The sequence below is a fragment of the Equus asinus genome, chromosome 23, assembly GCF_041296235.1.
Source record: "Equus asinus isolate D_3611 breed Donkey chromosome 23, EquAss-T2T_v2, whole genome shotgun sequence".
In the NCBI taxonomy this organism is placed as follows: Eukaryota; Metazoa; Chordata; class Mammalia; order Perissodactyla; family Equidae; genus Equus; species Equus asinus.
Genome location: NC_091812.1, coordinates 31,489,125 through 31,515,898, shown reverse-complemented (window position 1 = coordinate 31,515,898; position 26,774 = coordinate 31,489,125). Strand labels below are relative to the sequence as shown.

At 39.0% G+C, this 26,774-nt stretch overlaps 1 protein-coding gene across 1 annotated transcript in view; it reads left to right on the top strand.

The window, feature by feature from the left end:
* The window catches only part of GDA (guanine deaminase), an 86,635-nt gene that overhangs the window by 26,344 nt on the left and 33,517 nt on the right, over positions 1-26,774 (top strand). The window contains exons 2-3 of the mRNA XM_070495683.1: positions 17,510-17,598; positions 24,025-24,196. Coding sequence (XP_070351784.1) covers positions 17,510-17,598; positions 24,025-24,196 — 261 coding nt within the window. The remainder of the gene's footprint in view (positions 1-17,509; positions 17,599-24,024; positions 24,197-26,774) is intronic.

Genomic DNA, 26,774 nt, shown 5'->3' with positions numbered 1-26,774 from the left:
AAGGAGGAGGGAGTATCAAGTCACATGGAATATTTCTTGTTGGACACAGATTTTATTTTTATGTCGATGCTTTTGGAAATAGAGTTGTGATTTGACTTAATTTGGCTACTCTGAATGATACTTTCTAGATGGCCATCATGATTTCTTTACATGTTCATATCGACTTCTACGCAGGCTTTGTAAATCAAACCTTGTAATCAAACCTTGGACTAACTCTCCAACAAACCAAAAGTTTGCATTTCTAGGCTCATCCGGCTCCCTATACGTGGTCAATCTTATATTAAAAAAAAAAGGTAACAACAGGCTAATGAGCTCACGCTAGAATTAGAAATTGTAAAACATTTGGTTTTCCAGGGGCTCTGGAAAAGGCTTTGTAATTAATATGACAGAGGAAAAACTGAAACAAAGATATTTTCAGTTTCACCATATATGATTGAAAAAAATAGTAATTTAAAAAATATATCCTCCAGCTCTGAGAGCAGATAAACATCCCCTGCCTCTGAACCTCCAGGAGATGCTCTCTGTTATTTCATATATCTGTGTTCTAGTGATCAAATAGGGTGCAGAGAAATGATTGTAAATCGAACAAACATAATGAAGCATAAAGATTTCTTTCCCTTTAAAATTAGGGAATATGACATCAAACACCATTCTTTGGTTGCCATAAAAATAAACCAGGAAAGTTGGATTAGACCCACAGGTTTGACTAATGAATGCTGTGCTCATGAACACACATAATTATCCCTGAGCTCTTGAAATTGAACCAATTGCAGTACCTTCTGGGAGAGGGGGGTTTGCATATATTAATTTTAAAGATAGAATCCTGGTTGGCAAAAATGACTTTCCTACTACTATATAAAGGATTTAGCAAGAAGCAAGGAATGTACATAAATACTGAGAGAAAAGTAAAGCTCATTGCTGTCTTCTTCTCAGTACAGATCTTTCTTAGAACACAATAACTGGATTTTTGCAGAGCTGTACGTAAAAGAGATTTTATAAATTCAATAACATGAAAAAATAAATTTGGCTGGAAGTTGGGATACCTGAACTATAGAAGGGCTTCTATTATTTAAAGGATTGTGTGATCATGGGCTAGTCAGCATCCTTCGTACATCTTTGTTCCTTATGTGCAAAATGGGTATGGGAAGGCTTGCTTTTACCTCACCAGGACTTCAAATATGTCTCTGCCGATCCCTTTCTTTGTGTCTTTAGAAACCCTTTTCTCCCATGAGCAAATCAGCAGGAGCTTCAAGTCAGTGAACATGTATGGACTGCTTACTGTGTGCCAGGCCCCGCTAGGTGATAGGGGATACAAAGATGAAGGAGCCCTGGCTCTCTACCCGTGAGAACTAGTGAGGCGGGTGAACTGTACATGGCTAACCATGTGGCTCTGATAAGTGATTAATGGGGAAATAAGGCAATGTAATTGAAAGTGTTTGGCTAATCTTCAAAGTTTTTAAAAGTTAAGAATGTTATGAACTAGGGTTGCGTTATGACCTTCGTGGACCCTAGGTACTTTAGCCCTCATCGGCCCTTTCTTCCATATTTACCAATTATGTATATATAATTTTAAGAACTGCATTGGCATAAAGATCGATATAATTATAATCCAGGATGGATTATATTTATTTTCCTAATTTAAAAGAAATTCATAAAATATTTAATGGGCCGCTAAAAGTATCAACGGGCCCTCAGCACTGTGCCCAGTGGAAAACGTCAAATCTGCTATGAACAAAAGAAGTGCCATGGGAATACAGAGCATAGGAAGTTAATTCTGACTGGGCTGTCCCAGCAGAGCTTCACAGAGCAGGTGGCATCTGAACTGACACCTGAAGACTGCAAAAACTTTACCCTCCTGGGAAAGGCATCCCAAGGCATTGGGAAGAACAGCAAAGAGCAGAGGCAAGAAAGTGTGTGGCCTGTGCTTGGAGGCAAATGAGTAGCATGAGTGGTCAGAAATGGGGGCGGAAAAGAAGTTCAGGATTTGTGAAATCCTACACACGTGATCTTTGTTGTTGTTAGTGTTGTCTAGTGGATTTTGACTTCTGGCAACTCTGTGTACAACAGAGCAAAACCCTGCTCAATCTTTTTGTGCCATTCTGTCACCTTCCAGTGCTCTATCAGACAATACTCTGCTGCTATTCACAAGGTTTTCATGGCCAATCTTTTAGAAGTGTGTGGCTGTGTCCTTCTTCTTAGTCTGTCTTAGTCTGGAAACTCTACCGAAACCTGTCTACCATGGGTGACCCTGCTGGTCTTTGAAATACTGGTGTCATAGCTTTCAGCATCACAGCAACAAGCAGCTGCCACAGTAGGACAACTGACAGACCAGGAGTGTGGTTGCCTGATGGGGAAACAAACCCGGGCCGTGGCAATGAGAGTGCTGAATCTTAACCTTTAGATCACCAGGGCTGGCTATATGTGACCTAAACATTATTACTGTTTTATGCAGTCAGCTTACTGAAACTTTCTTCAGTTATGTCTAATCTATTGTTTATTCTATCCATCAACTAGCTGCATCATAATTTCCATTTTGAAAAGTTCCACTTGGTTCTTTTTTCCAATCTGCCTGATCATTTTTGATTGTCTCTTGTTGCTTGCTCCATTTTGTGATTCCATTCTTTATTTCTTTAAGCATACCATGTATGCTTTTATATGCTCTGTATTAGGTACTGTCAATATCTGAAATCCTTGAGGTTCTAAATCTGGACTTTGTGGTTTCTGCAAGCCTTTACCCATGATGATTTGTTTTCTTTTCATTGTGGTGACTTTTGATTATGAGTTTAATTTTAGTTGATCTTATTCTGTGGAAAACCTGGAGGTCTAGATTCAAATGTAATCTGCTGGGAGCTAGGGACCATTAGGGCCCCCATGCATTCCATCTGTTTAGCTCCTCTAAGATTAGAGCCTCTTTTTTGTCTTCCTCTTTTTTTTCAGCCTTGGTACTTTCCCTGTTTCCTGCAAGCGCTACTTAATAAGTCTTCTGCGGTATATGGTTATTCTGTAGCTGGAAGGCCCTGAGTATCTTCCCCAAAATATTTTTTGGTAGCAGAAATTGCTGACGTTTTCGAATGCTTAATTATGCTGTGCCAGGCGTTCTTTTGAGCATTTTGCTTGTGTTATCTCATTTAATGCTCTCGACCACTTTATGAGAAAGGTAGTATTTTTTATTCTCATTTTATGGGTGAAGAAACAGAGGTCCAATAAGATTAAGTAATCAATTGCCAATGTTACACAGCTGATAAATGTTGGAGCTGGGATTTAAAAAATACCTAAAAGAAATCCATGCACATGATAGGAAAGTCCAAGTGCACAAAAGAATGTGTAGCGGCTAGCAGGTCCCCTTCGCATTCCTGTCACCTGCACTTGACATGGAGACATTGCCCCTCCCAACAGGCCAACCACTGTTACCAGTTTCTTATGTATTTTTCTAGAGATAGTGTGCAAAATCTACAAGCTAATATATTGACGAGGTCTTATTCTCTAGAATAGGAACCCTGGAAAGGGACTAGATTTGGGAACAAGATCATGGACTCCATTTTGGACACGTTGACTTTGAAATGCCTTATGAGAAATACTAATGTGATATCAAGGAAAATGGCAAATATATGGACCTGGAGTTCATAGAAGTCTGGGCTGGATATTTAAGTTTGGGTGAGCAGATGGCGCCATATTGAAGGAAATTGTTCCTTCATATATAAAGAGTAGGAGGAGCCAGTCCTTGTTTGATTGACAGTTTGCAACTAAAAGATGAACTTGCTGAAGGACTTCTCTCTCACTAAAGAGAACTTTAAGCCCTATTTCTGAGGTCTGTGTTAATCTCTTGCAGCAGATTTAAATGTAGGGTGACAATCAGCCAGAGTGGGAGGAATTAATTTTAGATTCCTTCTCTACTTTCTACTTTTTACAACAGAATACTATTGGATAATCATTTATCCTTCAATGATAGGAACTAGTTTTTGGAAATTGTGGTTTGAGTCTATTAAAAGGAAACTGGCAGAACAAAAAAGGCTGTGTAAGCAGGCTTCTTAAGACTGCATGTACCCTCAGTGTTCTATACCAAGTGGATTGTATTTGTTAACTACTGCTGCATAACAAAACTTAGGGGCTTAAAACAATTCATCATCCTTACAGTTTCTTTGGATCAGGGATTCAGGAGCAGTTTAGCTGAGTAGCTCAGGCTTAGGAACTCTCATGAGCTGTCAGTGAAGATGTTGGCCAGGACTGCAGTCATCAGAAGGCTTGACTGGGGTTGAGGGATCCACTTCCAAGGTTCAAGTTCATTCACATGACTGTAAGCTGGTGCTTAGGGTTGTGCTCAGCAGTCCTTGGTTTCTCCCCACAAGAGCTTCTCCCAGGGCTGCTTGAGTATCCTCATGGCATGACTGAGGGCTTCCCCTAGAATAATAATCCCAAAGTGAAAGAGCCACGTAGAAGCTATCCTTTTTATGAGCTAGCCGTGGAATTCACATAGCGCCATGAGTGCTTCATTCCAAGCACACCACTAAGTTTGGCCCACCTCAAGGTTGGGGGAGGGAACTCCACTTTTTGAAGAGAAGAATGTCGAAGAATTTGTGGACGTATTTTAAAGCCAACACGTGGATGTTTAGAATCTGAACTGTGGATGGAACCTCCTCTCTTACCTGTATAGGAATTAATTTCCGCTACAACATCCCTGACAGGTGGTCAGTCAGCCTCTGCTTGGCACTTCCACTATGTTGTGAGTCAGTGAATTCCATTTATATTCAGTTTTAATTGTTAGAAGCTTCTTCTGTTCAGGAAATTGAAAATTCTATTGCTGAATATTTCATTATTGAAGCTAATTCAGCTGTTCTAAAATGGCACTTTTGTGTGACAACTTTTCCATTATTTGCAATGATGGTAATCTTTTTGACTTCTCTCTTCCTCAGACAAAATACTGTCAGTTCCATTCAGAATTTCCTCTCATGTTTTGATTTCAGGGTTGTTCCACATTCTGGTCACCTTTCTGTAAAAACATTTCAATTCAGTTCATGTTTCAACAACTGAAAATCAACTACTAGTTCTGTACCCCAAGCTAAGTCTAAAAGAGAACAAGAAGGCAGTTCTCAGTTTGCACAATAGCACAGGACAGAAAAAGAGGACTGTAAATGACGGAATCATGCAAAGTAATCTTAAGAATCAATGGGAACGTTATAATTATTCTGAGACCTTTAAAAATTTCTTTTAAAACATGAACAACTTTCTTTCAGATCTAAATGCATGGGGAATTGAAAAAAAGTAGTGAAACCAGTGTTCATGGTTTCTCAATATTGTGAGATATCTCTGAGCTATTTCTCTGAGAGTTCCTTTAATGTGAAATCTTTTTGCTGGTGTCATTTCTTCTGAGACATCTTCCATCACTATCCCCACTTATGTCAATAAGTTCACCTCCACTAAATTCCTCTAGCTGTAGATCTTGAGTTTCTTGAATGGTGGCAATGTCAAGATTCTCAACTGTCAGCTGTTTTTTCTATAACTCTAGTAGATTTAAATTTCACCTTTCACGCTTAAATTTCACTTTTCATTTCTTTGGGGCACTTTCATCTTTGTTAAACAATTTCCTCTTTTGCTTATCCATTTTTGTAAAGTGCCACATGAGTTTATTGCTGAGAGACAAGGAGACAACACAGCTACACACTTTGCTGTCTGTCTGTGAACTGATGCACAGTGACCAGTCACCACAGACTTTGGAAGAAGTGATGTGATTGGTCACTGGGCTTGATGTACATCTGTTGTGTGTGTAGTTATTTGTGGACTGAAGGGCTGGAAGCAAGTTTTTACTTGATGCAGTCACTTAAAGTTAATAGACCGTGGTAACTGATGTTTGAACCATGTTGTTGAGGGACTGGTATTATTTAACTAAATCGTGGCATCTGAAATTTATGTATATCAGAACCATGCAAAGCAAGGACTGCCTGTATTTCCTCAAAGTTGACCTTAGTTGGAATCTGTTGTTGTGGGCAACTGTTCCTCACTGTTTATTTTGAGCTCATGGTCCTTGCTCTTACTAGGACTCATACATCTTTACCTTGTGCCTTTGATTTTTCTTAAATGTAAATGTTGGCTTTTACTACATTCCTGTTAAGCTTCATCTTGTCAGCCTTAGTCTGTGAATTTCTTTTTGAAACTTGAGTTTGCTATCTAGGGAACAAGCTGTTCCTTCCAAATTGTTATCCTTTCCACATCTAAGCCGTGAATAAGAACACGGCTGGGTCAGAGCTCCGTGATCTGTCTCTAAGCTCTCTAGCCATGCTTCTCCCATCCCATTAATCAATCCTTTAAGTAGGAATATATAACCAGATATGGATTTCTCCAACTCTACTGTCTCTAGCTTGCCTTTTTTGAGCTTGTCCTACAAAATTAACTCTCTGGTGCCATCAGACGCCTTTCTGAAATCAAACCACATTGTGTCTGCAGTTGTCTCCTGAAATACCACTCTGTTATCTCAAAAATTAACACTACTGATAATACTTCATGTTTATGGAGAACTTTTTTTAAAGTTTGTTTTTGCTGAGGAAGATTCACCCTGAGCTAATATCTGTGCCAGTCTTCCTCTGTTTTGTATGTGGGTCACCACCTCAGCATGGCTGCCAACGAGCAGTGTTGGTCTGCACCCAGGAACCGAACCCAGGTCACTGAAGTGGAGCATGCCAAACTTAACCACTAGACCAGAGGGCCGGCCCCTATGGAGAACTTTTATGGTTTATAGAGTGTTTTACATATCTCCGTTTTAAAATATTTTGTCTTTATAAAGGGTTCAAAGGACATGTGGCAGGTATTATTACTGTGTTTCAAAACATTTAAGTCAGAAAGATTAAGGGATTTGCCTGTGTTCACAAAGCTAGTAAATAACAGAATCTTGATTCTTCAGTAAGTCTAGTGTATTTTTTACCACCTCAAACTTCAGATGAGGTGCCCACTGAAAACAAAAAGAGGATTTCATGGTGTTTTTCTTTTGTTGATTTATTTGACTAGTCTTGTAATCCCGCCTCCCACAGGGCTTGAATTAGTTTGCTTGGGCTGCTGTAACAACGCATCACAGACTGGGTGGTTTAAACAACAGAACTTTATTGTCTTCCAGTTCTGGAGGCTGGAAGTCTGAGGTCAAGGTTGGTTCTCTCTGAGGTCTGTGAGGGAAGGATCTGTTCCCGGCCTCCCTTCTTGACTTCTTGACGGCTGTCTTCTCCCTGTGTCTCTTTGTATTATCTTCCCTCTCTGCATGTCTCTGTGTCCACATTTCCCCTTTCATGAGGACACCAGTCATATTGGATGAGAGCTCACCTTAATGACCTCATTTTAACTTGATCACCTCTGTTAAGACCTGTCTCCAAATACAATCACATTCTGGGGAACTAGGGGTTCAGGACTTTAATATATTTTGGGGAAAGTTTGGGGAATTCGGGGGAGACACAATTCAACCTATATCAGGTCTCTAAGGCGGATTCCATGTTTTTAAAAAATGACCAAATGAGTAGGCTTGTGGGGCCAGTACTTCTGCACATGCCTGCATTTTCTTATCAATATCTATCTATCTGATGTAGTCTGTTGAGATAAACTTTGCAAACAGTTGATATCAAAAAGACAGCGTTTTCAAAAGACAGAGTGAGTGCTTTTCCTAAATTCATTCTCTATTGTCCGCGGCTGAATGGAGTCTCTGAAGATGTCTTTTGTGAGGCAGCTGCTGAAATTATTGGCTTGTTTAATCATTTTAGGATTCAAGTGTGTCATGTAACCTTGGCTCTGAGATTTGTGGTGAGTTCAACTGAGTGCTTGGTGATAATTATACACCCATCTAAGCAATTTTCTTATTCTACAAATGGTTAAGGCATCAAAGGATTCTGAATTTAGGAAACAAACAAAGAGGGAGTAACTATTTGTATCGCCAAGACATTCAAAAACTATCCGGAGCACATAAAGGTTGGTCAGCGTATTACTGACTGCTTATAAAAACAAAGGACATGAGTGACCTCATTTTCTATGACTGATGTTGGCTGCTATAAACATTAGATCTGCGTCATTCAGTTTTCTTATTGCCTCCCCTCCTGTAGTTTTTCTTCATGGTCATTTGGATGGTCCACAGATTACCAATGTGAGCATTTTATATGATATGGATTTTGATGTTTTAAAAAAATAACATTTAGTGAGAGCAAAGAATTTGGTTTTTGCTCATACAAAAAAGAACAGTGATAATGTCTGTGTAAGGTGGAATGAATGAAGTCGTCATGAACTGTCGCTTATCGCTGAAGCTCCCTGTCTGCCCTCCTCATCCCGTTGTCTTCCCTTCCCAATCTGAGGGAAATGTTACCCTCAATTTTATGATTATCATGTCCTTGCCTTTCTTATACTTTCACTTTAAATATTTGTATTTCTAATCAATATACTGTTTGTTTTGTAGTTAAAAATTTTTATTTTTAAATCATTGCAAAATTCTAAAGAAGTCACCAGAATAGTGTGAATAACTCTCATAGAGCCTTCATCCAGGTTCCCCAATGTTAGCATTTTACCACATTTGCTTCCTCATTCTTCCCCACTCAGATAGCTGTAGATATACATATGCAAATGCACATAAGCACACATATACATTTTTTTTTCTGTACTGAGAGTAAGTTACAGACATGCTGTTCCAGTCTGAATACTTCAATGTATATTTCCTAAGAAAACGAGGATGCTGTCTGACATAATCATATACAATCATCTAGATCAGGAAGTTGACATAGATATAATTCTACCACATACTCCACAGATCCATTCAAACTTTGCCCATTGGTCCAATAATGTCCTTGATAGCCTTTTCCCCTCTTCTGGTTCAGAATCCCCCCAGAATCACAAGTTGCATTCACTTGTCAAGTTTCTTTAGTTGCTTTTCATCTGACAGGTCTTCAGTCTTTCTTTGTCTTTCATGTCCTGGATCATTTTCAAGAATACCGAACAGCTTTTTTTTTTAAAGAATATCTCTCACTTTGGGTTCGTCTGATGTTTCCTCATGATTAGATTCAGGTTATTCATTTTTAGGCAGGAATGCCACAGAAGTGACACTGTGTTCTCCTCAGTGCATCATATCAGGATGCAAATGGTGTTGATTTGTCCCATTCCTGGTGATGTTAACTTTGTTCACTTGGTGAAGGTGGTGTTTACCTGGTTTCTCCATCATAAAGTTATTGTTTTTCTCTGCAAAATAAATTTTGTGGAGGCATACTTTGCAATTGTATAAATATCCTATTCCTCAACAAATTTTCACCCACTAGTTTTAACACTCATTGATGGTTTTTGCATGAATCATTATTATGATGATGGCTGCCAAATGTTCATTTTCTAATTCTATCATTCCTTCCACATGTATTAGTCGGTACCCTACTCTAAGGAAGAACTCTCCCTTATTCATTTATTCATTCATTCATTCATTTGTGTGGACTCATGGATCCCTATTTTATTCATTGGCTTTTAATTCATTACTATCATTATTTATTTGAATGCTCCACTTGGTCCATATTTGGCTAGCAGGAGCTTCTTCAAGGAGGCTCTTGTGTACTTTTTACCACTCTCCAACTGTATTTTTAGCACTTCCTTACTTTTTGGTGCAAAATTGTATTCTAAATTTATCTCACATTTGCTTTAGCTCTGGGGTCCCTCTGGTTCTTTCTAGTGGAGAATGGTATATAGAAACCAAGATCTGAGCCCTGGGGCTGCTGATTGCTACAGAGTGTCATTGTTTCTAGGCACTGTCAGTAGATAGAGCTAGGAAGGAAATATTTATATATTTGATCTACCTAAATTAAAAACCGTAAGTTGACACCAATACCTCCAATTCAAATCCAGTACCACAGAGTCTATTCCAGCCTCCCTCCTTTCCATGTTTGTAACTCCCTTCCAAGAAGCCTGCTTTCATTATCCACAATATATTTACATATTGTGCTTCTTACCCCTCTGTGTAATCAGTCTCCTGACCCTGGTGGCTGTCTTCTCAGCCATACCCCTGCCCCTTAACCTGCCTCCTTGACTCTGTACTTCTCCAGCCCCAGTGCCCCTGGTCCTCTTCTCAGCCTTGATCACCCCCATAGACCTGATTACCTCCACATTCTTGGCCCCATCAGGCCCATCAGCTTGGGCTATTCTAAGGGAAGGGAAGGAAGAAGAAAGCCACCAAGAAACATTTTATAAAGAAAAAAGAAAGAGAAGGGGAGGGCTGTTTTATTTTTGTATGAAAGACAGTTTTTAAAAATGTATAACATTAGTGTTTAATAGTCCCCAGCCTGGAGGCCAATTGTGGTTTAAATTCTAGATTTACCACCTACCGGCTCTGTAATCTTGGGGAAGGAACTTAACATCTGTGTGCTTCAGTGTTCTCATCTGTAAAATGGGGTTAGTAGTAGTACCTACCTCACAGGATTCTTTCAAGGTTTGAATGAATTAATACACGTAAAGTGTGTCGGGCAGTGTCTTGCACACAGTAGGTACATTTAAGTATTTTTATTATTATCGGACATCCTATCATTTTGAAACATATTGCTTTATTTTTCTAATAAAAACTTACTAAATACCAATGAATCATTACCGATGTCTTCAGTAGAGATTAGAAAAATTACTAAAGTTACTTTTTAATCTATCAAAAACTATATGTTTTCTACAACAAAATAGGGCTTAGAAGACACCCAGAATTTGTACTTTTCCAAGAGTATTTTGTCAGGCCCTGAAGTTAAAGGAAAACTTGTTAAAAATTATTACCAATTGAAAACCAATCATAAATTAAGATAAAGCTTCCTGGAAATGCTAGTGGAAGCCCCTGAGATGGTCTTCAAATTATACAATTTTAATTTACATGCATCTTTTTAGGAGTCTGCATCAGAGGTTGGCAGACTGTGGTCCATGAGTCAAATCTAGCCCACTGCCTGATTTTTTGGGGCCAGTGAGCTAAGTGTGGTTTTCACATTTTTAAATGGTTAAAAAATAAGAATATTTCACAACAAGTGAAAATTATATAAAATGCAAATTTCACTTCTATAAATAAAGTTTTATTGGAACATAGCCACACCCACTTGCCTATATATTGTCTATGGCTGCTTTTGCTTTACAATGACAAGGCTGAGTAGTTACAACAAAGACAATGTGGTCCGTAAAGTCTAAAATATTTACTATATGGCCCTTTATAGAAAGTTCGCTGACGTTTGGTTTATACTATTAGAGATGCAGTCATAGAGGCCTGGGAGAAACTCTGAGAAGATGGGTCAAGTCCACTACATACTCCTGGCTTGCCCTGTGACCTTCGATGAGTCACATAGCCTGGTCTATTTCCTCATCTGTGAAATGAGAATATCGGACCTGAAGATCTAAGTCCCTTGTGCCTCGCGCCTCCTTGGTGCCTTTGTAACATGAATTCACTCGATTCTACCTTTATAGGCTGACAGGGATTTTGTTTTGTTTTGTTTTTAAGACAATCTCACTTCATCTTTCTTTTCCATTGATCTGTTTAATGTGAATTGAGCTAATATGGCAATTTTCATCTCTGTCCAAAAGCTTCAGAAATCTTTGAGACCTCATATTTTTATCTGATTTTATTTCCCACTATAGGGCTGAAACATGGATTTTGTGTATGTAGTTACATGTTACCTTATTTTTGTGGATGGCCAAGCTCTTTTACAATGACCTAAGGAGAAGTTTACTCTGTTCCATAGCAACAAGCCTGTTGTCCAAATTCGCCATCTGGTGTTTGCAGCCTGTATCTTGTGGAGATTTTTTTTCATTGGCTGACAGTCATTACTCATCTGCTTTTGGCTTTAGTATTCCTGACATTCTCGTTATTGCTCATCCTAAATAGTCCCAGTTTCAATAAGAGAACACTTGAAATTGTTTGCTTAACAGAAAGGATTCAACTTCCTCATCTGGAAAACAAGAGGGTCGGATGAGAAGGTTCCTGCCAGCTGGCACCATCTGTGATTTTATGATTTTATGAAACTTGGTTTTTAATGACTTCAGTATGTGCTTGACAGCCCACCTACTCTGTGCCCTGTGAAGAGGAAGGCCCTGGGCCATGATAGGCACCCTTGATGGTGAGTGATCGAACAAGTAAATGAATGGCCACATAAGCCCAGGTAACCTCAAGATGAAAGAGCTACTGCTCCATAAAGAAAACATTTGCCATACCTTCTGTCTCCATCGGAACTGGTGGGGTCCATTGCACTGTCATCATGCCCTCCCCTACCTCATTCCTGATCTATCTGTGTGTCTTAACTACCCAACCATAGGCTCCATGACTAGAGATTATATTTATATATTTCTATTTTTTTACTTTATATTTTCATATGCATTGTATTTTATTTTATTTATTTTTTATTTTTGTGAGGAAGATTGGTCCTGAGCTAACATCTGTTGCCAATCTTCCTCTTTTTGCTTGAGGAAGATTGTCGTTGAGCTAACATCTGTGCCAATCCTCCTCTATTTTGTATGTGGGACTCTGCCACAGCATAGCTTGATGAGTGGTGTGTAGCTCTTCAGCTGGGATCCGAACCCATGAACCCCAGGTTGCTGAAGCTGTGCATGTGAACTTAACCACTAGTCCATCAGGCCGGCCCCTTCATATACATTTTAAATGGAATTAATTTCATTGTTTCAGCTATAAGAAGACATTTATTATTAACAATTTTGAATCTAAAAAAGTGTAAAGAGTAAAGCAAAAATTATCCCCCAGATCTATCATAAAGAGATAATCACCACTGTCAGCATTTAAACACACCAGCTCTAACACACCAGCACACACACACACACCATATTCTTATAAAAAATGTGATGATCATACCATCCATGTCCTAGTAACCTGCATTTTTAAAAAATCTTAAGATTATATCCTGGATAAGTAGTAAATGTGTCTTCACTGGTACTTTTCATTGCTGCCGTGTTTAGTTGTATTTAACCAATCCCTGCTTGACTTTGAAATTGTTCGCAATTTTTCATTATTGCACGTGTTTGATGTACATTTCAGGGTGAGTAGGGTGAGAGATCTGAAGAGAAGGCAGATTTGAAATCTTCATGGTAGAGGCTGGAACAGGAGTTGACTGGAGAAATGCTCTTCACAGTTAAAAAAATAATTTTTTAAAGATTGGCACCTGAGCTAACAACTGTTGCCAATCTTTTTTTTTTTCTGCTTTTTCTCCCCAAATCCCCCCAGTACATAGTTGTATGTTTTAGTTGTGGGTCCTTCTAGTTGTGGCATATGGGACACTGCCGCAGCGTGGCCTGACGAGCAGTGCCATGTCCGCGCCCAGGATCCGAACCAGCGAAACCCTGGGCCGGCAAAGCGGAGAGCACGGACTTAACCACTCTGCCACGGGGCCGGCCCCCTCTTCACATTTTTCTTTACTAATGTGCCCCCAAAATAATTTTGAAAAACCCTACATATTTTGCACTTTTAGAAGTTGATGTGTATAGTTTGTATTAAATTTAAATATATATAAAGCTCATAATTTCTGGCAAATTATAAATATATACATGTTAAAATTAAGCTGTGCCATTGTTTTTTACAATGTATCTGATGGAATCAAAATATAGCAATTTGATATCTACCTTAATCTGTTAAAAAATCCTGAACCAGCTTCTCTTTAATGATCTGAAATGCTTTATAGTCCCTGTTTCTTCTTGAATCACTAATTCTATTCTACTTTCCTTATAGAGTTTGTGCTAATGCAATATAATTTTACACCTGACAGTCTTTCATTGATCAACCATTGCAATAAAACCTGTGTGCATAAGTTTAAATGTTTAAAATTTCCTGGGACCATAAACAAATTTTAAAACATATATTACACATTTTGAAAGGTAATTTGTTAAATGTAAAGTAAAAAGAGTGGGTTTTTCCTCCAACTAGATAATATCTGTGGATGAGTGTTAGTTGTTGGTAGAATGAAATAGGAGCAGCATCAATTTTTTTTCTTGTTTTCCATTTCTATAGATGTAAGTGCTGAGAAATATTTTCACATAAATCAAGTAGATGGGAATGCAAGCTTTGTTACAGCAATCTCCCTCAATTCTTTGAACTCCTTCTGAGTTATCTGATAAAAATTGTATATTAATCTATCACCAAAAAGTATTTCTAATGATCTGTCAGTGGGTAAGCAATTACGTCTGCTGTCAGTTTTATTAACGGTAAGGACCACAGTGCTAGAGAGATGTCTTAGGACGCCAGGCATAGCACAAGTTGGAGCACATTGGAACTCGATGACTATGGGTATTTCCTCTACCGTGTTGCGTGCTTTGCTCCACTGCTGCTCAGTTCCTCAGGGGCAACCCAGAGAAGGGGAGGGATGGGTTCAGTCATGGTTGAATTTTTACCACATGTATGTTAACCAGAAGACACAAGAAATATGAAATAACAGATGGTGGAATTTAAGCTGGACAAGGAAAATGGTGAAAGAAGACGACTGATAGACTGGGGGAAGCAGATAGGAGTAAGTAAACGCAGGGCTTTTCAAGGTGGGAGATTGGTTGGAATAGCTAAGGTGTCAAATAGGAAAAAGGAGAGGTTGTGGTCACATGTGCGATTCACTGGTTTTGGAGGTGAAGCAGTGATGCTTCATGACCATGTCCAAGGTGTGGCCTTGATGGAAAGTTCATGAACTTTCTTTGTTCATGAACAAATGCCTGAAGATAGGTTTACAGATACAGGTGGCCATGGTGTCAAAAGGATCGTCCATGTTGATTTTATAAGGAATGCAGGCAGGGCTTGGAATGGAGAGAAAGAGTGGGGCAGACCACAACAGATTTGAACAATGAGAGAGGGGAAAGATGCTCATGAAACGTGAAAGGGGTGGGTCTTAAAGGAGCTTCCTATGTTTGCAAGAAGCTGGAGGAAAAATGGTCTGGAAATGGCCATGGTGGGTGCAGAAGGTACAAAACTCATTGCCTGACGCTGGTGTATATATACTTGCCATTTGAGAAGAGTAGGGGAAGCCATGTCCTTGGGGAAGAGCCCCAGTTGTAGAAGGAAGAAACTCAGAGCAGATATTGAAGACACAGGGGAGTTTGCTGCTTATGGAGGGGCAGTAACAAGAGGTCACAGTGAGGGGTCCTGGTAAGCAGTGAGTGTTGGTAGCTCAGGAGGAACAAGGAACAAGGAAGCACAGAGCTCTGTGAGGATAATAGTACAGCTCAAGACCCTGTTGTGTATGTGCGGAGAAAGTAGATTCTGGTTTCAGTGTTGACTACAGAAAACAGAAAAGAGGGTAGGTGGATTTCTTCCAGCAGTCTTTGAAGAGTTGGGCCCCTGCCTAACTACTAAACATCTGCTATAAGTCGATAGACGATGAGTGTCTCGCTTGGTTGGAATACATGAAGCTCACATGCTGCAGACATGCTGAATTATTATTTTAACGTATTTTTGCTTTTTACTGCCAGTGTATTATTGGGATTATTTTTGCGTCTATATGATTAAATAACACTGGCTTGTAATTTTCTCTCTTTGTTTGCATATCTGTGTTTGTATATGTGCGTGTGCTTCGTTAGGTGTTGGCATGAGGGTTATGCTAGCTTTGTAGAAATAAAGAAGTGTCCATTCTTTCTCCATGCTTGGAGCTCTTTACCTAGTACAGACATTTTCTGTTCTTTGTAAGTTGAAAAGAAATTTGCTATGAAATTCTCTGAATGTGTTCTGTCTAATATGGCATCTTAAGCACTTGAAATGTGGCTAGTACGACTGAGGAACTGAGTGTTTAAATATTTTATTTCTTATTTTTATTTTTAATTGAATTTTCATTAAAAATCGATACTCATCTCAGTGGATATGTGAATCCACTTTTTGGAAATTACATAAAGTCTAAATATACAGATGAAGTATTTCTGATGAAAATTTAATGGGATTGAAATGTACTTCAAATGCAAAATATACCCTGGATTTTAAAGACCTATGTACCAAAAAAAGTAAAATTAATAGCTTTTATATTGATTTCATGTTAACATGATAATCTTTTATCATGGCTATGTTAAATCAAACATATTACTAAAATTAATTTTACCTGTTCCTTTTTACACTTTTAGTGTGGCTATTAGAAAATATTAAGTTGCATATGTGGCTTGCTTTTGTGACAGGCATTATATTTCTAATAGACTGCGTGGTTCTGAACCATGAACTTTCTTGAAAGGTTAGTAAAACCTCCTCAGTTCCTTCCAGAATTACTAGTTCATTCAGTTTATTTATCTCTCCAGAATAAATTTTGATCATTTATGTTTTCCTCAAAAACCATTTATTTCAAATATATTTTCAAAAGTATGAATGTAGTGCTTTACGAATATTATATTTATTTATTCATTTATTTGTTTATGGCTTTAATGGTAAATCAGCTCTCACATCTATTGATTTTGTTATTTTTCATTAATTTTGTATCTGTTTTGATATCTATTGATTTGAATATGTTTTTAGAATCATTGAATTTCCTTTCCTTATTTGTAAGAATTACATTTTTATTTTCTTTTCTGACGAAAATCCCAATTTTTCAAAAAGGGATATCGTCAATGAATAGAGAAGTCAATATTTCTTTTGTTTTATTTTCAGTTCCACAAACTCTTTTTCCCATGATATATTGCCTTGCTTCTAATTAATTAGATACATTTTATCTACCAGTTTTATTTTTCAGTATTTCAATTTCCATGAAACATTTATTCTCACGATATTGCATTTAAAAATGAAACAGGATATTTCCTGCATATATATTTCATCCTTCCTTCCCCTTTCTTGCTTTGCAATTCATTTTTTATAGAGAAAGCAATCACGCTGTACTTAAAAAAGATTCAACAATAGATGTACTGTATCTAGCATTAGGCATGTTCCGCAGTTGTGCTAACTTCTTCATTGAAATTATCCTATTTAGTCCTCACAGTAGCCCTGTGAAATACATACATACAGGCCAAGAGCGATCAGGAGACACATCCAAAGTTTCTCAGCTGTTGCCCTGGGGCTCACAAGCCCCATTCCAGAGCTCACTCTGCTGCCGTCTCATACACGGTACTAGAAAAATATAGCAGAGCCCTTGATAGCGGATGTCTAGCATCAGAACATCAACATAGTTCATGCCCACATTCAATTGTCAGACAATTATTATGTGCAATTATATTGTGTTAATAAGTTGCCCCATGATGTACTACTGGTGTCCTCTGGATGTGGGTTTCCCATAACAGCCTGCAAAAATCTTATATTCATCTGCAGCGAGGTACACTTTCTATAAACAATTGTTTCCTTTAATCATTTTGGGGGGGTTCGGTGAAATAGATATCAATTAGCCATTTTTAATACTTTTATCTTCAGATTAGAATTTTTGAAGTCGTACTTATATCAAAGGAGAAATGACACCTGTCTTTTTGCCTCTAAATTCTATCCCATTTGGTGTCAAGTACCTTTTAAAATGAACTCAGCTACAGTATAGTCTCTTTTAAAAAGATTTAGACATTTAATAACGACAAATGACCACGGTTCATTAATTTGTGATTCTTTTCTTTCTCTCTTTTAAAGATAGTGTTTTTAGAAGAAGCTTCCCAACAAGAAAAGCTGGCCAAAGAATGGGGCTTCAAGCCGTGTGAAGTCAGAGAACTCAGCCACCAGTAAGTCACAGCCAACTTCCCTTTTGCTGGACGACACTAACTCATCTCAAATGATAGGAAACCTGCCTTGGGAGACGGAAAGGCTCTTTCTTTTTTTTATTGAGAAGTGAGATGGGAAGGGGAAGGTAAACAGAGAACAGGAAGCTGGAGGACAGAAGCTTTGAGGACTAGAGGCTGCCGTCATGCATCTATTTATTCAGCAAATATTTGTTGAGCTTACTGTGTGCAAGAAGCGGGATGTGGAGGTGAAAATGCTCTCCAAAGTCTTTCCCCTCCGAGGGTTTACAGCTCTTGGAGAACAGAGTGTAAACAAGTGCGTAGATACACAAGCACGACAGTGATGGTCGTGCTGCCTTCTGTAAGGAGGTGAAGAGGGCGTGTGAGAGACAGAAGCTATGGATGGGAGAGTGGGGAGACGTGGGAGCAGTAACTCGGACAGCGTGGCTGGGGAAGACCTCGCTCCACAGGGGCATTTGAGCTCCGAATTTATATTCCAACTACTTTTAGCAGTTTTTATTATTTGTGCAAAATGTGTTTCCTATGATTGGCTCATTTGTTTCATAGCCTTGATTTGTTTCATAGTTGATTTGTTTTATAGAAATGGGAATACGTTTTTTAAACTCAAAGATTTTATCTTGCTTCAGGCCAAGTATGTTTCTGAAGTCAATAAAAGCTCCAAAGTCAATCAAAATCGTTTTTATTCTAAAATATTTTTGTAACTTGGGAAGTGACTTTAGGGTAGTGAGGAGAACACTGCAGAGGAATTAGGACACCTGGCTTGAATCCTCACACTACGGCTTTGCTGTTAGATGGAAAGCAAGGCGCTTCCCTTCTTTGAGCTCATCTCCTAGGCTGTTAGCAAAAGCATAGTCCTACTTAATGTGGACACTTTGTCCCCTGCAGCAGACCTGTGAACTGGGCCACCCCCAAGGCTTTGAGGTGGAGGGCAGGCCACCGTCCGGAGAGACGGCGTGACTAGTTGAAAAGTTTGTTGCACTTACATTTGTATTCACATCTATCTCCTTCCCTCTGGCTGCTGCCTTTCTATGGGCTTGGAAGTACGTGGGCAATGGGCATGGAGAGGAATCCAGTCACTTCTGGTGTTGCCATCTGCCTCCTCTTGCTAGATTTTCATGAGAATGTAGGTTGAAGAACAACTGACATTTATAGTCCCCTGCTTGTGTGCCTTAGGGGTTAGAAGAAAGCTTGGGAGTGGACGCGATGGAGTTGGGAAGGAGTGAGAGGACCATGGACTGGCTGGAGGATGGGGAGAGGCGTGAACACATCTATGGGTCTTCACATCCTTTTGTCCCTCTTTATGAGGCTGCTTTTGGAGTTAAATCCATCAAACAAATGCAGATTCCAAGGGACTTGTAAATACTACACACAGAAAATTGGTAAGGGAGGAAAAAGTTTAAACTTTGGTAGAAGGCTGAAGTCTTTGGGAAAAAAGTCATATTTAAAATGCAAAGTAATTCTTCTATTAAACACATAAGATATGTGCAGTTGAATTTCTTTAAGTTAGGATTAAAATACCACAGAAGATGGTACCTCTGACAGTCTGTTTAATAGATTCAGTGTGTCTACAGGTCTGTATCAGCACAATGTGGGTTTTTTTTAAAAAAAAATGAACATTACGACTGGAGCATTGTGAGTGATGCTTGTGTAGGAGTGGGTCAGATTGTGGCCATGGACCAGGGAGAGGTTGGCAGGACCAGGATTAGGGTGAGGCGAGTGAGGCGTTCACCTTGGGCACAGAATTTAAGGGTGATGGAAAGGGCAAAAAACTCAGTGATCAAGATAAATAATACTTTATTGCGATATTTTTGTTAACAATCAAAATTAATGCAAAAAAATCCATGAGGAACAAAATGCTAAAATTTTAAGTAAAGACAGATGTTGTTGTTTGTTTCACACCCATGCATTTTTGTGCAACACAACAGTCATTTTCACAGAGCCCAGGGCTCCCAGGCTCATGGGACCATTGCATCTCCTGTGGGGCATATTCATGAGGGTTGACAATGGTGTGTGAATAGATTGGGCAAATCAGGCCTTATGTACACTCCTGTGTTTTGATTGTAGGCCTTTTATTAATGTTTTCCACTTGGTTAAAAGATGGGTGGATGTTTTGATAAGTGTCTATAGGGGCACCGTGTTCTTCTTCCTCAGATTCTGATATAACCTGGCCAGCGTTGTAGGTTTGGAATATGAAGTTGATGGTTTTTATCTGGGGGAAGCCGCGATATTCTAAGGGAATTAGGATAGTGATTAAGTAAGGTGCAAAGAGGAAGGCTGAAAAGAAGAAGGAGAAAGGAGAGCTTCTCCACCTGCTTCAGCTTCCAAGCGCCATCTCGGCTTTGCCTGCAGCTTGACTTGTGATGGCTACGACTTAGCTGCCAGTGATGTCTTGAGTGGAGAACTGAGTCCTAATCCTGGCTGGATGACTAATGAATTGCATGTCTGAAAATGAGCTCTCTCTACAAAATGAATGGTTGGGCTCAGTGACCTCTAATCTCACATGCAGCTCTGACAGTCCACACTCCTGTATGTGCCAATATCTGTAATATCCTAGACTATAACTTTGATTATGTGAATGTTTCTACTAATAAGCATTTCACAATGCTTCCTGTTTCCCAGAAAGGATTGCTAGCTTTTCTGGAGGAAAGTAACCCTTTAGATGCAATAAATCCTCGCTCTTCGGTTGCCTCTGAAGACTTTGTGCCCTGAGTTACCTTCTTTACTCCTTTCATCTCTGCTGCCTTCAGAACATGCTTGGGTTTCTCCTACATGGAAAACAAAACGTGACTTTCATTCTCCCCTCCATTACCATTCTAATTTTCACTACCAAATATTTTTGCCCAGTACTTTTCTCTTTCACCCATCTTTTGTGTTCATGGCTCTCTCCTCAGCACCTAGGACAGTAGCACGGTAACTAAAACATACTAGAGACTCAGTAAGTACTTACATAAACAAGGACTGAATCCATGTGAAATTGGGTGTTTCTCCAATCATTGCGTAGAAATGAGAGCTCTCGGGGTCTTTCCTGAGGCCACTCATCCTTGACTTTTACAGTTTTTGACACTGGTCACTGTCATGTACTCCTTCCCTTCATTTCTCTCCTTGATACCTCTCTATCCTGGGTCTCCCTATATCCTCCTGACAATGACTCCTAGACTGAGCATGACCTTCTTCCTCAGCCTCACTCCTTAAGTGGAGGGTACTGTTGACAGTTTAGTTTTGTTCTTCCTTCTACAGAAATTTATGGCACTACCAACTTCTAGGACCAACTTCTGGAGGTGACAGAGGAGATGCTCAGATCTTAATCTCGTCTTTAACTTTTGTGACCTCTTATCCCACATTTCCAATGGTTTTTTTTTTTTTGAGACTTGGAGGTCATAGTTTGACTGTAGGCTTAATATGACATCAAATAGACTTTCCTTCTATCTTCTCTATACTTTGTGTCACATGTTCAGCCTCCCATGCTCAAAAACTTACTCTCTCTGACTCATTCCTCTGCTTTGCTTCCTAGAATTAATGAAAGATCAAGTTCCTTCTCTTGTGTCTGTTTCCTTTCTGTTCCCATCACTATAATCTTTCTTCAGAAATCTCATGCTGGAGAGATTGAAGGAGTCACCTGACACGTGCCTTCCATGACCAGGTTCATCTTCCTAATCCTGAGGTTCAATATGTCACAATTCTGCCAAAGAAGATAAGAAACAGAGAAACAAATATCCTCATGATCGCCTCCCTTCTGGCTACAGAATAGTAAATACATGTTAATTCATGAAACTGAGTATTCAAGACCCTTTCCAAAACAACTTTTTTGTAGTCGTTTTTAGGAAACATTTTTATATAGTAAATGCATAGATCTTAGTTATATAATTTGATAAATTTTGACAAATGTAGACACCTATGTAACCAACACACCAATTGAGATATAAAACATTCCTATCATCCTAGAAAGTTCCGTGTGCCCCTCCCAACCCCGTGCTGTTTGATTTCTATCACATAGATTACTTTTGCCAGTTTTTGAACATCATATAAATGGAATAACTCAATATGTACTCTTTTGTGTCTGAATCCATTCAACGTAATATTTTTTGAGATTTATCCATATTGTTGTGTGTGTCAGTAGTTCATTCTTTTTCATTGCTGAATAGTATTCCATTGTGTCAATATATCACAGTTTATTTCCTGTGGTATTTGGATTGTTTCCAGTTTGAGACTAGTATGAATAAAGCTACAATAAACACTCTTGTACATGTGCAATCCTTTTTGTAAACATGTTTTATTTCACTTGGGTAAATTACTAGGAGTGAAATTGCTCACTAAGACTCTTTATGTTTTGACCACATCTGCCTCTCTCTTTCCACCTTTCCTCTCTGTCTCTCTCTCTCTCTCACACACATACACACACACACACACACACACAGATGCCCTCACTCACCCCTGATCTCCTCAACTAGATTGTAATCTCTTTGAGGACAAGAAGATGTCTTATTTCTCATTGGACTCCCTGCAAGGCTTAGCAGAATTTCTTAAACATGATAGATACTTGGGAAATATTATTTGATTGAACAATTCAACTACGTGATGAAATCACGCTGCCGTTCCATTTTATGCTGGTGGAGATGGTAAACGCCCCAAGGACTGAAGTATCCTGAGGAGGTCAGTGACTCTCACCTGAGAGGAATCCATATTTCATCCTCCCTCTCTGCACACCCCCACATTGTAGGCCCACTTATCACTACCTCCTTGTCATACAGGTTGTCACTGCTCTTCATTTTCAGAGTGAATGAAAAGTTCTGTCAAACAGAGGGTAGTGACCAAGAGTACTGAGTCTGCAGACAAACTGCCTGGGTTTGAATGTAGGCTCCAGAGCTGACTAGTTGAATGATTACTTTTTTCAAGCTATTTAAATTTCCTGAGCTTCAATTTACTCTTATGTAAGTGAGGATAACAATACTACTTCATACATTTGTTGTGAGCATTGCATCATCATCACAACTAATATTTTTGAGGGCTTTCCATTATCTAGGCACTGTTTCTACACAGGCTAACTCAATCCTCACAACAGCCCTATAGCACTACTATTATCTCCATTTTACATTAGGAGAAACTGAGTCACAGAGGGGTTAAATAACATGTTGAATATCCTACTGCTGGTTTATGGTGGGACCTGAACTCAAAATCAGGTAGTCTGAGTCAGAATGTATATACTTAACTTCTATAATAAACTGTCTCCCACATGCACAGAGAAGCTGTGCCCAGTGCCAAGTGCCCAGTACACATATTTCTTCAGTAAACATCACCTGCTGTCACCATCACCATCATCATTATTACCACCATTCCTAGTTCTCATTTTTTTAAAAAATAAGGCATATCTAGATACCCATGGCTTTATTTGTCTTCCGTGTAGGCGGTATACATTTGAATTGGTAATACAAAGGATTCTTTGTTATGTCAAATTTTTAGTTCAAGTTCCTTATGTATATAAAATATAATTAATAGTTACTCAGGGTGATAGTGGTGGTGCATACTTTTTAACAAATATCTGTTTGGATGAGATTAGACACTTAATAGATGTCAGTGAACTGGATTAGTTCTTTAGAAAAGCTTTAAGTATCTGTTAGCATTGGGTTGTCTCAATTCTGTGGGTATTACCTCTGAAAACTCTTAAAAACATCTTTGCAAGACTTTCTGTTATAAGAATTAATAGAAATATGACAATTGGTGCATCAGAGAACCAGCAGGAATGATCAGAAGCCACTGGAGAATGGCTGTCGTAGCATTGCAACTGTATCTTCTCTTACCATTTACACCACTCAGCCAGTGTTACTCTCGTCACCTAAGATTGCCTGTCCCTAACCAGCCTCAGTTTACTCTGGCTGCTACCCCTAGATCACATGGGAAAGGACTGGATTTCTTGCAGTCAGCCAAGGTCAAGATGACCATTGGGTCTCTAAAGGTGGCTACCCTGTTTCTCGTCCTCGGTCATCCTTAGTGACTTATGGATAGTTCCTCAGCACAGCTCCAGAAGTTTTGAAGACCCCCTCTCTCATCTTTGGTCTCTGTCCTGCAACCCCAATTGTGAGAACAAAGTCAGAGGATTAAATCAGAGCTTCACTCATGTCTTGTACGACAGCTGCTTTGCTCCTGCTCAGTGTTGTGCTTTGTCTTCCCCTCGTCATCTTTGGTTAACGTCGCACCCGCCATTCCAATTTAGGAGCTGTATCTCTCCTTGCAGAGCTTCATTTTTATTTCCTGACCTCTAAATAATAGTATAATTTACAGTTGCCTGATTGCATTGGCTCTAAACCTGGGTGGAGTGAACAATTAAATCATTTCAAGAAAAAACATGATTTAAAAATATGGAAAATGACTAACGATGTTATTAAATTCTTTTCCTCTCATCTGAATTTCCAGTGAGTTCTTCATGCCTGGGCTGGTTGATACACATATCCATGCCTCTCAGTATTCTTTTGCTGGGACTAATGTAGACCTGCCCCTTTTGGAGTGGCTGACCAAGTACACATTTCCTACAGAAAACAGATTCCGCAACATCGACTTTGCTGAAGAAGTATATACCAGAGTGGTCGTAAGTATCCTGCTTCTGATTATTGGTGTATGATGTTTGGTCATCTATAGAGCCATCCATTTCTTGGGGAAGATTTAAGTTATCAAGCAGAGGCAAGTTAAGGCTGGAATGGACTCTAGCGATTTTTTAGCTCTTTCACAAGCCAGTGAGTTTGTGACCACTTCACCTACACAGCTAGTCACCAGCAAAGAGAGAACTTGAATCCAAATTCCCACATCCCCTGGGCTCTCATTACTCTCTTTTACTTAGTGTGTTTTACTTTACTAAATTTGGGTTTAATGCATGTGTGTGTTCTCTTACTCCTGCCAATCCACAATGCTATTCTGGGGACCATATGGAATAGCTGTGTAACCTTTGCAAAGTTGTGTGACTCATTTTCCCCATCTGTAAAAAAACAGAGATAATGATACTACCTACTTCATAGGATTATTATGATTATGATAATTAAGCAAGTCAATAATAATATGTGAGATTCTTAGAATAGTGCCCAACACATGGTAAGTACTCTGTGTTTGCTGTAAAAAAAAAATACCCAAGGAAATTTAAAATTAAAATTTGAGATTACGGTTAGAAGGATATCACACTATTTTGGTAGCTTCGCAAGGAGGGAAAATAGGATGGACCCCCATTGCCCCGCCTGCGAAGATGTAATGAGCATTAGCACCACTAGAGGCAGCTATGGAGCTAGTTCAGTCATTGAACACGGGCTGTAGTGTGTCAACTATATATCGAAGGCTTTGGAAATGTCCTTCCTTCCATTCTCGCAAGAAAATCAGTTCCCTTCTTTCTACTCCAACCGTATGCCCACTCCACTCAGCAACCAGCAAAAGCATCTGCAGTTGAGAATTAAAGCTGCAAATACCTTCCTATCTGACCACTACCTCTTGTCATTCAGCACACTTAGTCTGAACATTCCTGCATTTCTCTTGGAGCCATTGATGGTTTTTCTCATAAAGTGATGGCTAGGTGATGGTGACAACTTATAAGCTTTATACAGTGACCTAGCCATCCTGCCACTTTCCCTGGTCTTGCATCATTCAAGCCTTGAGGAGTAAAAGCAAGCTCTATTATTTATACACTTGCCTCGCTTAATTATAAATTCAGTTTAATTGTGGATCTTACATATTTAGCATGCATCCACATGACACCAGAAAAACTGAGAAGCTCTAAAGCTGTGTAGAAGCTACTGGCACATGGTGTTAATGAATTGTGTTAACCACACCAAATCTTTTTAGTCTCAAAATTTATTTATACCTTGCATTGTTCCAAAAGAGGGTTTGAGATGTCTTAAAATTGCATGGTATACAACAGAAGAAAATGAGTCACGAAATCACAGCACAGGGAAAAAAAGGGAGGAGGATAAATAAAATAAAATCGAGAGGTAAATGTGTGCCATGGGGGTCAATGCACTTGTTAGAATTTGTCACAGATTTGGCTTTAAGTGTCTAGCAGCTGACCCAGAGAGGGTAATCAGTGTTGAAATTTGCACTGTGTGTATGATAAAAAATAAAACATTTGTTGCTGTGAAGCATATCTATTCCTCATACTGAAATTTAAGAAAATTAATCCCAGTATTCCAATATAGTTACATGCTATGTTGTCAAAATATATATTTTCAAGGTGCTGTAGTATCAAAAATTCCAGATACAGCAGCCTTTTATGTTTAGATAGACTATCTAGAACTATATATCCTTCAGACAATACTCCACAAATATTATTTCCTACATCAGAGATTTGTTTAAGTATTTGATGTCGGGAAATACAAATCAGGTGTTATTCTTGACAAGTGTTTGGAGTATATAAGTCCCATGTTTCTCAGTATGAGTGGCCCAAACACTTTAAGAGTTGGATGAGCTGAGGGTATGGTTGACATCTGTTTAAGAAAGTTAAGATTTGTTAACTACAACCTGTCCCTGGGCTGAAGACTGCCCATGGCCATATAAAGGGGCGCCAGGGCAGTACCCATGAATAGAACCAAGATTTTTTGTCTCCCTCAGAATACACTCCTAGATCTATACTTCAACAAATGGGCAATCAAGACCCTAGAGTTTTGCACCATAGATTTTGACAGTGATTGCTCAATCTGCAAATAATTTAAAGTGTATATTAGCACACATCTCCTGAGATTATTAAGAAAAATATCCCAGTAAGTCAATCCTGGAATGTCTCCCTTTAAACATTGCAAAGTGGGTGAGGGATTGAAGTTTCAAATTTGACTGGAATGAACTAAAAAGACTAGAAAGTTCAGGAATCTATTTATTATATAGCTTATAGTCAAAGAACTTGGGAGTAAGATTCTTGGTAAATGTGCCAAGACAAACTAGTTGCAAATATTCTCCTGGATAAAAGAATGAACATGCTTACTCTATGGGGTTCTCAAAGATTTGACGATGAATCCAACTAATTCCAAAGGGGTATTAGGTCATCAAAGTACGAGGTGAAAAGACAGGGAGTCAGGCCACCCATTTTCCCCTATTTCAGCTAATGGAAATTGTCTAATCTGTTAAGAGGTCATTGCTACTGGTCTTGATGCTCATGGTCATCTTAAGTTTGGAATCTATTTTGAGCTCAAAAGACT